General features: G+C 38.2%; 1 protein-coding gene across 3 annotated transcripts; it reads right to left on the bottom strand.

The window, feature by feature from the left end:
• On the bottom strand, positions 1–13,966 carry LOC105050743 (AUGMIN subunit 8). 3 transcript variants are annotated; one of them, XM_073262136.1, is made up of 8 exons: positions 13,807–13,953; positions 12,607–12,989; positions 11,049–12,460; positions 10,300–10,419; positions 8,044–8,160; positions 7,754–7,843; positions 2,485–2,592; positions 1–218 (listed from the first exon to the last, which is right to left on the bottom strand). In XM_073262136.1, the coding sequence occupies exons 3-8, from the start codon at positions 12,375–12,377 to the stop codon at positions 129–131; spliced, it is 1,854 nt and encodes a 617-aa protein (XP_073118237.1). In that variant the 5' UTR covers positions 12,378–12,460; positions 12,607–12,989; positions 13,807–13,953; the 3' UTR covers positions 1–128. The 3 variants fall into 3 exon arrangements, with proteins under 3 accessions (XP_073118237.1, XP_073118236.1, XP_010929174.1); XM_073262135.1 differs by lacking the exon at positions 12,607–12,989 and having other exon boundaries at positions 2–218; positions 13,807–13,966; XM_010930872.4 differs by lacking the exons at positions 1–218; positions 12,607–12,989 and adding an exon at positions 561–940 and having other exon boundaries at positions 13,807–13,966.

Here is a 13,966-nt window from a genome sequence, read left to right as displayed (position 1 = left end):
CACGAACACAGAAGAGTTTCTTTGGATCGAGACACCTTTCCATATCTGATGCTCAAAAAGTGCTTCAAGAAGTTGAGGTCTAGCCGATGGAGTCTGATTTGATCTATAAGGTTATGAAAGACTGGTCTCTAAAGCAAGAAAATTAAGAGCAGGCTCCAGTGCATGAGCTCTTCCGCCCAAAGAGAATGGCATAGGTGCACGTAGAGGGCAAAGAAGTTCTTTAAAAAAAGGATAAAAATTCAGTTTCAATACTTGCTACATCAAATCATGCAAAGCATGCAATTGCAAGATTCTGTTATATAGATCAAAAGAATTGCTAGCAAAGTCAATGTGGCCAAGACATCATGATAGATGTAGCTCCATCCAAAATCAACAACAAAATAAAGAGTCAGATCAAATCGTGCTAGAAATCATCATGACCCAGCTGGCCCGTGCCAACGGTCACTTGTTGACAGAAAGAAAGATCAAAATAATCTCAACTAAATGCACAGCAAGGGAACTATCTTTAGGTTATTTGCAAACAATTTACGCTTCAAGAAAGGGAAAAAAAAACAAGCACGTTGTGCATGACTCCTTTACCCTTTAGCTTTCATTTCACTGCATTCTTTTTCTTTCCATTTGTGTGATTAAAAAATTACATGGGGAAAGAATATAGCTCAGCCTGTTGCAAGAAGAAGAGAATAAAGAGAAAAAAGATAGGAAAAACGAAAAGAAAAAAAAGGAAAGAAACAACACGAATGTGACCACCCACAGTAAACAAATTTACAGTCACTAAGCCTAACAGATGTTGTTATCTGTACCGATAGTAAGATGTTAGCCACAGAGAGCACTGGGCTCTGATCATCACTGGAGGTTGCTTAACTGACCTGTGGGGCTACTCCAGCTTACATGCGTCGTGTCTCAACTGTATGAGATGTGTTCTAAGGCTAGCCTCCTGCACCTGATTTTTGGAAGATCATCAACTGAGATTTCTTATTTTCACATGCATTTATCGAGTGTGTGCACAGAAACGTGCATAACCATATGACTTCATCCATGGGATGATGGTGTGAACACAATATTCAAATCACATGACTAACAAGCGAGACTGACTTCCTTTTTTCCCAACTAGAAGGCATGGATATGGACCCTTTAGGACCCCAAGAAAAGGCAAAACAGTAGAGCACCCCATGGAGCATGTCTAAAATGCTTAAAACCTTAAAAAGCCAAATTTCCTGAGCTGAAGTGCTGCTTTCTATTTTAAATCCATGAAGATCATGTAAATGAATTTTTAGTATGATTCACGATTATCTTCCTCCAAAAATTGTAAGAACCTATCAAAGTTTGATCTTCTCTGAATAATAGTTTAAAAAAAAAAATAGTCTGATGTCTAACATGCAAACTGTGTATTTTGCTGCATTTATTACTAAAATGGAAGTAGAGAAAAATAAGGATCATATTATTATGAGCCTTATATTATTATTACTGATGCAGTGCCTAGGGTTTGGTAGGCTTGATAATCACGTAAAGTATATTCATGGAACCTGGATCCTTTTCTTCCTCACAAATAGCAGCCAGTATCTCATACATACATAGAATAATCAACAGCAGTACAGAATAAAGTAGCACCTCACAAAAATAAAACCTAAAGCACCTAATTCTTGTCACACTGAACACTCAAAAGATCATCGCCAACCCCCATTTGAGGAATGTTGTGTCTAAAAACAAAATGGAGACCAACGCCAAATTCCTGGGTTATGATAGCTTTAGTGGTGGCTCTCTTGGTTCCCTTTTGATATTGGGAAGTTATAAGAAACAGTGATGTAGCAAAACGCCTTAAATTTGCAACTCCAGCAAAGCTTTCCCAGGTGTAAATGCAATTCTAGATCAGCCAGAGGCCATTGGCTTAAAGCATGGACTTTGGCATAAAGACGATTAAATTAAAAGCCCTTTCGAGAAAGTGGTTTCAAATAGCATCAACCGGTGTTGGGAAGTGACAAGATTTACCAAAACATATGACCAGTATTGTTCATGTTGTCTCATTAGTAGACAGATTCATGTTTGCTTTTGTTTAGTGCAATCTTAGAGGGATCTTATAAACTAGAATGAGGTTAATAGGAATAATTTGTTTATAGAAACTTATGCACTTTATGTTCTGATCCTTTATCCACCCCTCATAATAGAAGGTTAAGTGCTGGTAACTACTATATGACATAATCCTTCTACTCTACCGATAAATAAGAAGGATGCTTGTTGCCATGGGAGTCAGCATTAGCGAGTTAACAATGCTAGCATTCAGTGCGTGACTAAAATAACAGAAATTGCTTCACAGATATTGAATAAGAAAACATAAAACAAAGAAAAAATTGATATAACTTGAGCATTGTGCAGCCAATAGCAGAATGGTAGCTGATACAGGAATGTATCTGTGATTGTGCTTTCTTCCAATATAATTAATTTAAGATGTGCTTTCTGTGTGCATTATGAGCGTATCTTGTTATATACCTGCATAGCTGCAGCTGAAGCTAATAATTCTCTACATTCATCAAGCATCGCTCTTTCTTTGGCTGCAACACCTGATAATTCAGAAACCAGAGCTTTTGTGCCCTCTACCTGCAAAACATTTAGCCTCAGGTCATGAGTCAATGTTCAAACCTTAAAAAAAGCACCATAATCCAGCTAGGATTCAATGGCTTATGATTTCACATTTTAAGAAAGAAAGAAATTTGAAGCGAATAACTTAGAAACTTCTTTAGCTTTTCCAAAAGTAGGCACATTGGATATTCATCTTCCCAAGTCAAGTGCCATCAGAGTTACTGACAATGACATTCAGATCACCTAGAACATGTCAAAATTAAACCAGCAACTACCAAAAAGGAACATCCGATCTGTAAGGAAGCATATAAGGGCATATCGTTCCTAACATTCAGCCCTTAGTGAGTCGTAACTCATAATCATATCAGCAAAGAAGTAATGCATATATTGCTCAGTTAAAAATTGAAGCATACTTGCAATTCATTAATCCAAATGTCTGAGAGCATGATATGATGGAGACATTTCTAGGTGCCTCCACAACCTTTGGCTAACTTTCCGTCCTCTTTTGCTAAGAAATTGATAGACTTTTCAGAATAAACTGAAAGCTCATATCCCATTTCTATACATCTGTTTTTTTATTTTTTTTTATTTTTTTATTTGTCCTTCATTTTCTTTCTGTTTTTTTTTTTTTCCTTTTCTTTTGCACCCATTTAATGTCTAATAAGACAAAATGCCTGGTGGTTTCTCCCACTATTTTGATCAAAAAAAGAAAAAATAAAGTTGGAGATTCCTCTGACATGGGATCACCATCTGAACTAACAGTGCTCTCTAATGAAGCCAAAGATAGAGGTAATCAAGTTAACCATCAAACCTCTAATCCCCCAACCCCACCCAAAAAACAGTTACAAAAATCAGGTCCAGAATAGCCAGACTGTTCTCTCGCCAATTTTGCTGCATAACAACACATCAACATCAAGACAGAAGTCCTCAAATCTAGTGCTTGATGTGTTTAAAAAATCACCCACTTTAAATGTTCCATCATAAATGGGAAGCAGCATCTGAACTGAAAATGCTCACCAGTGATGTCAAGGGTAAAGGTATCTGATGTTCTCCAGTGATGCCAATTGTAAAGTAACTAACTCACAGGTCCCTCAATTACCTCCCACAACACATCAAGTGAAGCATTCTAATTAATATTATTTTTTCAATTTGCCATTTTTGTTGCATTGTAACAAAGATTTCACATTCATGACTCCATAAACATACCAACAGTAACAGGAGTCCTTAAGCACCTTTAAAGGACAACAGCACTGTGCATGACGTGTTTACAAGCATAAGCATAATGGTTAGATGTTCATCTATTTGTTGTTATATATCTACCCAAGGTATAGTAAAAAATTCCCTATTGTATACATGCCCACCTTCCCAGTAAAACTCACTTAATCTACCAACACATGCATTTTTCAGAGAGAGAGAGAGAGGAGTCGGCAAAGCCCAACCAACTTTCACTAGAGACAATGCATGCATTATACAATGGTCAACATGAATTTATGAATTCAACTGACAAAGGCCTGATATATGTTATATGAAACTCCTCTTGAACATGAGTTCAATAGTGTTGCACAGAAACGGGCGGAAGCTGAAATTCTGATTTGTAACAGAGTACGCCAAAAATATATTATGTTATCAGGTGGTTATTCTCCTTCCAGTAAGACTGAATTGTAAGAGAGAATATGCCACAAATATATTATGTTACGAAATAGACTATCCTCCATCCATCAGTTGCTGGAGCCTAATTCTGACTTGTAGCAAAGAAAATGCCAGAAATATATTATGTTATGAGATAAACTATTCTCCTTCCAGTAGGACTGAAGCCTCAAACCTGCTCATCCAAAATCATGATGGTGTTCTAAATTGAGTGCACCGCTCATGAACTACAACATATAACCAGAAATCAAAAATTGCATATTTTGAAGGTCATTTACGTATGCATCTAGCAAATAATTTTATGGCTCACTACAATGTTTTGATAGGATTTATGGTTTTGAAGCACCAAAACAATTAAATTAAATTTTGATACTTTAAAATGTGTAGTTCATAATCAAAGGTGGGGATGCAAAATTTTGTGTTATCCCCTGCTTTAACACATTAATAGTACCATTTGGCCTTCATAGTAACAAGGTTTGCAGTACCGATTGCAGTATCCATACCAGTACATGCTGGTATGATGTCGACACAGGTGCATTCCGGCAACCAATTTGCTATCGGTACAGTGTGGTATTTTTCCAGTTACATGATGGTACAATCCACTACAGTGAACCATGCATAGTACATTATATATGGCTCTTCAGCTTGTGCTTTTGAGATGAATATAACTTCTTATATAAAAAGTCATAATCTTACCCCTTCATATAGACTCTTCGCAAGTCTAGGGGGACTTTGGAGGGTTGTTTCTTGGCTGTATAAGCCAAAAATGCAAACATTAAGTTCAAGCATCTAGTTCACCAACTTGCCATATAAATTTCATGGCATGATCATCTCTTGCCTAAATTTGTCTAGCCTAGGAATTTGGACCAAGTTTGGATAGTCAACTTTAAGCCTAAAATCAGACATAAGACTTGATCAATCCTTCCACAATTTCTTCTCACCTTGGAACCATTTTTTATAGCCAACACCACATTTGAAGGGAAAATGGTTGGATGATGGTAATCATGATGATGATGTGATGATAAGCACCATTAATATTGTCCATTTTCTATCCACTTGATACATAGGTAAATGAACTTCAAAATGTATTTTGGATTTTAAAGGTATTTTAAATTTATAGATCATGATAGAAAATATGCATCCTCAGTTACATGCCCATCATTGATTCTGCCCTGATGGAATCAAAGGTCAAAACCTACCGCAAGGGGAGTAGTCTATCTCTTTTAGTATATAACATATTTGTTCTAAAAGTATAGCTATAAATAAAAAATCATTAGCTAATTTTTAATCATGTTTTTTCATAGTTATTGTTTCCACATTTATTAAATTCTGTATAAGTTCACTACTTTCATTGTTCCTGCTATCTTAATCTAAAAATTAAAGAAAAAGTAACTTGCGAAGTTTGAAAGACTGACAAGCCAAAGTAATTGCAGCTAAGAAGCACAAGTTTACTGGCCTATTTTCCGAATGGAGGCAAAGAGTCAAAAAAAAAAAAAAAAATCAATTACTTACCTCCATCTTGGCATTAGCGAATCATACTCATGGTTTGAACCAAGGTTTTCATCTGGGTCAAGTCATTAGGTTTATGTCAATCTCAGGCACCCACCAATAGAACTAATTAATATCTCCGCCCTTATTATCTCAGCCAATATAAACCATTATATCCTGCTATATCAGCCAATATGAAATCAAAATATTGGCCTTGGCTGATATGTCTTACTCAGTTGTAATGGTCTTTTTTTTATAATACTAGACATTCAAATCAATGTTGAAAATGGGAGATAGAATCAGGATAGCTGTATTAGCCAGGATTCCAAGATCTTGGTTCACCTTAATATCTGCGGATATCTCGAAATATCTCAGTCCCTCCCTATTTGTCCCAACTTCCCATCTTGGCCGAGATTAACCAAGATCTCTATCATTTTGGTATTTGTCATCCACTAAGAGGATGTCATGCTCCAATTTTAAAATGCTTGGCTTGAACTGAGTGGGTCACAGGTCTGGCCACTTAAGCAAAAACCAGATGACTTTCACTGCTCCTAGTCCAATACCAAGACTCCTCAAACCGGATTCTTTCTCCTAGTTGACTAAGGTATGGAGTTAGACAAATATGCCTTAACGGTAATGTCGTCTGAGTTCATAGTCTCAACCATCTTTATGGTGCTAGATAAAATGCCATCCCCACTTTAGTCAACATAATGAGTTTATTCTCTACATTTGCTTGTTATTTGAGAATTTCATTAAATAATAGTGAAGTTCCACTAATAGCACAAGAAATTCTGTTGTAGCAAATATGAAAGAGCCCTCTAAAATGCAAGTGACGTGACTAGTGAAATTAATGCCGCAGAATTAAGAGATTCATCGATTGAAAGAACAAACAATCACTACAAAAAAGCAAATCAATGAAACATCCAATAAATAATATTAAAATTTAGCTCTTTGTAAACAAAAGAAAAGTCCTGATAAAGGTCAATAGTGCCATTGTGAACTGCCTGGTCCAAGGCGTACCGAGCTGTACCAAAAGCGAATTGGGATGGTTCTAGCCTTTACATCAAGAAACTAATAAAGGAGGAAGAGAGGGAGAAGTAAAGAGAAGAAAAAAGAGAGAGGGGGAGAGACAAAGAGAGGAAGAAGAATGGTGGAGGCCGATGAAGGGCCGAGAAGGCAAGGAGGGGCAGAGGAAGAGCTTCGCCCTCTAGTTCTCTGTTTTGTTCAAAACAGGGGTCCTAAAGAAGGCCCCATTTTATTTTGAAGAAATTAAGTGAAGTCGGCATGGGGGTTGCTGACTTCACTTAATTGTCAGCCTTTTTTATTTTTTAAAAAATAAGTGAAGTCGGCAAGAAGGTTGCCGACTTCACTTAATCTTTTCAACTTCACTCAATGGTCAGCTTTTTTTATTTAAAAAAAAAATAAGTGAAGTAGGCAAGAGGATTGCTGACTTCACTTAATCTTTTCAAAATAAAAAAGCCCCCCCCCCCCCAGGATCCCCTATTTTGAGTGAAACAAAGAACCAAAATGTATAGCCCTTCCTCTGTCTTTTTGCACCCCTCCCCGACCCTCAGCCAGCCTTCTCCCTCTCTCTCCCGCCTCTCCCCCCCCCCCCCCTTCAGGCTTTACTATGTCTATATGGGCTTGCCATGGAATAGCATGGTACCATACCGAACCATATCGCCAGGCAACCGTCACCAACCCTAATACCAACATAGCGATCTTTGGTCCGAAAAACTTTACATAATATTATATAGCCCAACAATCAATGCATTAGGGATGAAGCAATATATTATATAGCACAAATTCCTATCACCACTATCAAAAGCCACTTCATTTTCTTAATTTATTTAAATACATTGTTTATTGCTTAAGTGTTTCCTTAATAAAATTATTTACACAAATAAATAATCAAACAACTCAATACAATCTCCTAAGGACTTGTATAGGAGGACCTTACTGGTTCTATGGCAGGTTCTAAAGCAAGGGAAAGAATAAAAACAATGTATTTGGACTTTAAGTGGCATGTTGTATTAAATCTCACCTTTGATAGCACATAACAGATAGATGATCCCATGGTTTGCATGACATCAACTGCTGAACTAACAGCATTCTTCATAGAAAGCATGTCTGCCTGTATAAGCAGGATGATCAACATATTATGGTGCATTGCTTGAACTAATAACATGTTATTAATAAATTCAATGCCGTTCCTTAAAAATCATTAGAAAAAACTATTTATAATTTGAAATTATTAGAAAACATTATTGACGATCTGAAATTATAAAAGGGCAAAAAATCATTCTGATATTAGCATTCTCAATATTTACATACCCTTGTGCCTCCTGTAACCGGAAGGCACAGCGTGCTTGCCTTTAGAGCTTCAGTTGCACCTGATAAAGTATTACAATGTTCTCTTTCCAATGCTGCCCAGTTTTCAAGGTATGCCATCTACATCAAACAATTTCATGCAAAAGCTTCAATTCGACTATGGTCATGATCATAGTGCAAGAAACAAATAAATAAATAAGAAAAAAAGGGTAGCATTGTCACAAATAAGAATTATTCCGGTTGTTCATATTCATTTTATAAATATCATAAAGCTTAAATCAAATATTATGAGCTGCAAGTTTTGAATGTTCCCATGTACAATTCAAAACAATTCTGAGAGATTATTCCTTTTTATTAAATTGACCAGAAAGTTTAGCAAATTCATTCTAGCACCATATTTTAAGATTTCAACCAACTTTTGGGGCTTGAGGCACAAAACCCCACATCTGCATCTTCCACTACTTGGTAGCAATTTGCTGAGGAAACTTCTGAAATGTTCGGTCAAGGGATCAAAATTAACCTAGAGACTCTTTATTTATAAGAATAGAAACAAAGTGCTTCATCACATCCCCCAATCCTTTCAACCACCCCATTATTACAAAATGGGGTTAATTAACAAAATTTGTAGGAAACATGGTTGTCAGCAGTAGAAACCACATTACTATACAATGCCTATTTGTGAGGACCTATTCAAGCATGTGTTTAGTTCCATATTGACTATACACTGAGTAGATCTCGGATACTTATATAGAGCCAAGGAGCCTAAATAGCATCTTTTATATAGCCCTTATAGATGAGGTCATGGATCATTACAATGGGTATCAGAGCAGACCCAACCCATGGCCTAGGTAAACTACGGGACACTATAGCACAAGCCTATTTAGGCCGACCGCAAGCTGATTATGGTATTTGTGATTAGATTTATGGTACTTATGAATGGATTTGAATGAAATTGGACCCTTAGCCAATTCAAGCTTAATTTACAATAAGAATTATTACAAAGTTATATAGTTCATAATTTCTTAATGGAGCAATGCATTCATTAGGTAGCTTATATACATGTTAACTTCAATTGTCAGCAATTCTATCATCTTCTATGCTTGGTCATCTGACTAAGATAATGACATTGTCTGCATAAACTTATAGCATTTATGTGGTGTTGGGGATGTCAGCTCAATATTGCTGCCAATAACCATGGTATTCGTTCAGGGTAAAATGGGCAGCTTGCCCAGAAGCACTCCTTGAAAACCAGTGGAGTACAAGAGGGCATGAACTAGATCCTCAGCATTAAGATGAAGAAAATTTGGCTATATACAAGCTTGAGACCAAGCTGGATATCATTCAAGGCCCAATGGCCATTCAAGAATACTGTCATGCCAAAGTTCCAAAGCAAATTCAGAAAGCTGCCTCAAAAAATCTAGCAAGCCATAAGCATTGAAGTTGGCATTGATTCAGTAACAGGTACAGCTATAAATCTTGTTATGTAAGCTGATAATGAATCTCAAGTATCATACTATATCAACGATACAAAGTTGTTACAATTTATTTTGAATTTTATTTCTGTGATGTATGCAGCTCTAAACATCAACATGCACATCTGAGATGTTTCTGGATGCATGATGCATTTGTGAATATTCAAAATATGACATCATTCAATGACTAACCTTATAAGCAATCTCGTCTCAACAAATTAGGCTTCCTATTCTAATAATGATCGTAACTATTTTCATTCAGCAGGTGTCATTACTCTACTCGATATGGTACAGCACACCATTTATTTGTTCCTAAACAATATGGGTATGCTAGTACTTACCTTAAGTCAACTAGTTCCACATCAATAGATCTTGTACTTACCAATGGAACACATTCTGATATAGTCCATAAACAAAAAGAGCGCACAAGTCAGGAGCTCATCTATGAAAACATATCTAACATAAGCTACTTCTTTTCTCAACTTGTAGTTAATATACCAACTTCTACTTTGTTTTTCAAAATTGCAAGTGTTTTGGTTCAAAAGATACACATACATGGGTAATTAATTGTGAAAACTGCAGCTACGTTCAGATTGTTTGCCAAACGTAAATTTACTATTCCTCAAATCTTTTAAAGTTTTTGACTGCAAATCAACATTATATATTGTCTATCTATATACTATGAAAGGAAACATGACAGAATAACTAACACTTAAGATAAAAATCATCATCAAACAGCAGCCAAAATTAAGTTTTAGAACATTGGATAAGTCACCATTCATCTTACTTGTTCGTTCAAAATCATGGCCAACTTCATTTCTTGCCTCCAGTGCTGCACATCAATCCTCTTCATGGTAACAAAATCACACAATTTTGAAGTTGTATTCCACACATTGTATAGGATATTCTGTTTCAGGAGATCAAATTTAAAATAATCATGTTACCCTGCCAATTGGCAACAAAAAGTCCATTGCAGCTCGACTGTAACAATGGTAATTGTGTAGTCATACAAGAACCAAACTTGAAAGTTCAATGCACAACAATAAAGAAGCCAGAATTTATACAATCAGACAAAATTTTCTTCTTTCTATTCTATCGATTACAGGATAGCCGATTTGTGTTCTCATAACACTCAAAAACAGGTATCAGAACGGAAGTTAAAGTGCATGAAAGACGGTGATCGCCGAAACTGAAGTGCATGAAAGAGAGTAATGATAGATCGCTGTACATTAATTAACTAACTGCACACATAAGTAAGAATTTTTAGTACAGAAATCAGCTCAGATGCTATCCCAATTGCATAAAAGGTGAAAAACACTATGTCAGAAACCAGACTGAAGAGTGACTCCATGCATGCAGCATTATGTATCACTCCAAATAAATCCATCTGGAAAGAATGCCAGTGCTAACAAAGTTCACTATCTCATATGCCAAGCAAACCTCTAGAACAAAAGATCCAGAAATGTGCATGATCTTTTTCATATATCAGTATAACAGTAATACAAGAATTTAATTTCTTAGGCATCAAATCCTTACCTCTGCCCTCATTTTCTGAATGGATAGAGTCTCATCTGCTCGGGCATTGACAAAGCGCCACTGCAGGACCCTATTGCACAGCAACCGCAGCTGATAGGCATCTTCTATGTGGCTTGCATTCTTCTTTCCTTTCCGCATATCAACAATATAGTTGAATGTGGAGGATGTCACACCTGCTCGACTAGTTGTGCTGCTAGATGAGGACACAGGGGATGATGGTCTTGACCGGGGTAGACTCGATGGTCTTGGCGTTGATGGTCTTGATCGGGATGGACTCAGCATTCCCCTAGCTAAGGATGTTGCTGATAAAGCCTTATTCGGTGATGAAGGGCGACATAAAGCTTGAATTGGTAATGACTGAGTCCTACTAGGGTGTGTTGCTGACGAAGATCTCCCTGAAAGATGTGAAGGGTTATTTACACTTAAACTCATATCGCGCTGTACTCTTCCACTTCCATCAACAGCCGGCCGCCTTGCCACCTCACTTAATGAGTGTTGGAGGCCACTACCAGCACTATCAGATGCAGGTGTTCTCCTTGGTGAAATTCCTCGAGACGAAATTGATGAAGATTGAGATTTTTTGACTCCATCAGTGAAATCCACACTTCTTGACAAGGCATTTGCAGACACCTTCCCACTAATCATAGCAGGCCAACGGTGTTGATCCATGACCCTTGCCCGTGAGTTCTCCAAAGGCTTAGAATTCTCCGATTGCTCAGAGGTATTCCTCCCTCTCAAAGGAGTCCTCTTCCTCTCTGCCGCCACATTGGCGGAGGACTTCAATGTGCGATCTGAAGAGACACTTGTAACCGCCTTGTCTCTTTTACTGAAAGGAACTGAAACAGATTCTGACTGAAAAGAAGAAGACAGACTCCGCATTGAAGGCCACAAGCCATCGGGAGCCCGGCTGCTGAGCAACCGCCGTGAAGTGTTATGCATCTCAGTCACCACATCACGCACTGGTGTGGTAGACCTTGAAGATGGGGAAGAGGGTGTGGAAGGCCTAGATGATGGGGAAGAAGGCACAGAGGACCTTGTTGACGGTGTAGAGGGTCGTCTCCTGTCTGCTGATTGGGATCTCTTCGGCAGTGAAGTTCCTGGCATGGGGGACGTCGATGGGCCTCGCCTCGGAGTGGTAGGAGTTGAAAGAGGAGTTGAGGAGATCCCAGACTTGTACCTTGAAGCAATTTCCCTTGACCGCAGCTTGCGGGTGGCTGGGGCGGCATTGTTCTTCTCAGAAGGGACCAACGGCAGCCTTCGGTTATCTTCCGTCTGGGCTGTCTTCTGCTGCATCACAGCCCCTGGATGCTCGGTTTTACAAACATCCATCGACAATCCCCTCCAAATCAAACCACATTGATGGACACTTCATAAACCAAACTGTCTGCAGCGATGGCACCAGATCCTCAGATCTGCCACAAATAGACACTATTCGAGTGAGGGGAATTGAAACATCAAGCAAAAAGATTTCTCTACAAAACAAAGGCTAGAAAGAGAAAAAGAGACACCCATACACAAAAAAGCAAAACAAAAAAAAGGAGCTGTTTTGTTCACAAACCCATAAAAGATGATGAGAGGGAGATCTGAATAGGGGGGAATTGGGCAATGCAGCTATCAACGGGAAGTGGGCACTCTGATTTCATTGCAAGAAGGCCAAATCACGCAGATCGGGCCGGATTTTCCAGCAGGCGACGTGGATGGCAGGCACCGGGAGGCCGTTGGATAACGAGAAAGGTAGCGATGTCTGCCTTCTGAGCCAGACCATACAAAGACTCCCGGCAGGAGGTTCGGAATAACCGCAGAGGCTGCGTTAAACAATGGATGACATGGTGTATTCTACCCATTTCTTTATTACATAAAAAACGATGTTTTGGTTGTTTGTCTTCTGTCCTTCTCACGAGAGCGCCATGGTCGGGTGGGTTCCTTCCAAAACCCTTCGCACTGGAAAGGAAGGGAATTTAATGGAGTGGGGGAATGTTAGGCAGCGAGGAAGGCGTGGTTTACGTATGGTAAAACAGTAAACGGAAACAAGGTAAAAAGCCTGCAACGACGGCTATGCCTGGGGATCAACCGTAATTCGAGGCACGGGAGAGATTTAAACTATTTCTGGGGAAAATTGAGGAGATCCTAGGGTTTTGAGAAGAGCCATTAAGAACCACGTGCAGGAGAGCTCAAATTACTATAAAAAAACTCAAAAAAACGAATTTTTTTTAACACCTACGATGAATTCATCGTAAATATTTTGTATGCTTCCATAAAGACGGAATCACCAAATCAATCTCAAAAAAACATCGATTTGAAGGAAAGAAAGAATGGATTCTACCAAAACAAGGAAAGAACGAATCGATTCGATTCGATTCTTGGCAATCCGCCTTGTCCTCTCCATTAAAAAAGCCGAAAATTTCGGGAAAAAAAAACAGAGAATTCTTCAAGTTCCGAATCCTTCATCAGATCCGACTCAATTGCATCCATCACAAACATCAAATATCCATATATAATTCGCCAAAACTAATCGCTCAAGTATCGCCGCAATTTCCAAAAATTTCGAAGTGCCCACCATCAAATCCTGAAAAATAAATTCCGAACTACAAATTGGACAACAAAATCACTGCAATATTGCATAAATGAAAGATTCGGAGGAAGCATCTAATCACGGAAGTCCTGCACGGATTTGCGCTTCCCAACGAGAGATCGAACAGAATCTCGTCGAAAGAACAAAAATTATAATAAAAACAAACGAGGAGGGCTTTGTACGAACCTCCGCCGAAACCCTAAGCTCGCTGCTCCAAGAAGTCTTCCTCCGATTGGAATCAGAAAGCCGTCATAAGAAAAAGATATACAGCGGGGAATTAAAGAAAAAGGTGGGTTTTTTTTTTTTTCCTTTTTAAAGTGTCAGAGGAAAAGACGACGGTTTTGAT

Source organism: Elaeis guineensis, chromosome 8 (assembly GCF_000442705.2).
Source record: "Elaeis guineensis isolate ETL-2024a chromosome 8, EG11, whole genome shotgun sequence".
Lineage (NCBI taxonomy): Eukaryota > Viridiplantae > Streptophyta > Magnoliopsida > Arecales > Arecaceae > Elaeis > Elaeis guineensis.
Note: the sequence above shows the minus strand (reverse complement) of the source record. Positions and strands in the feature narration are given on the sequence as shown.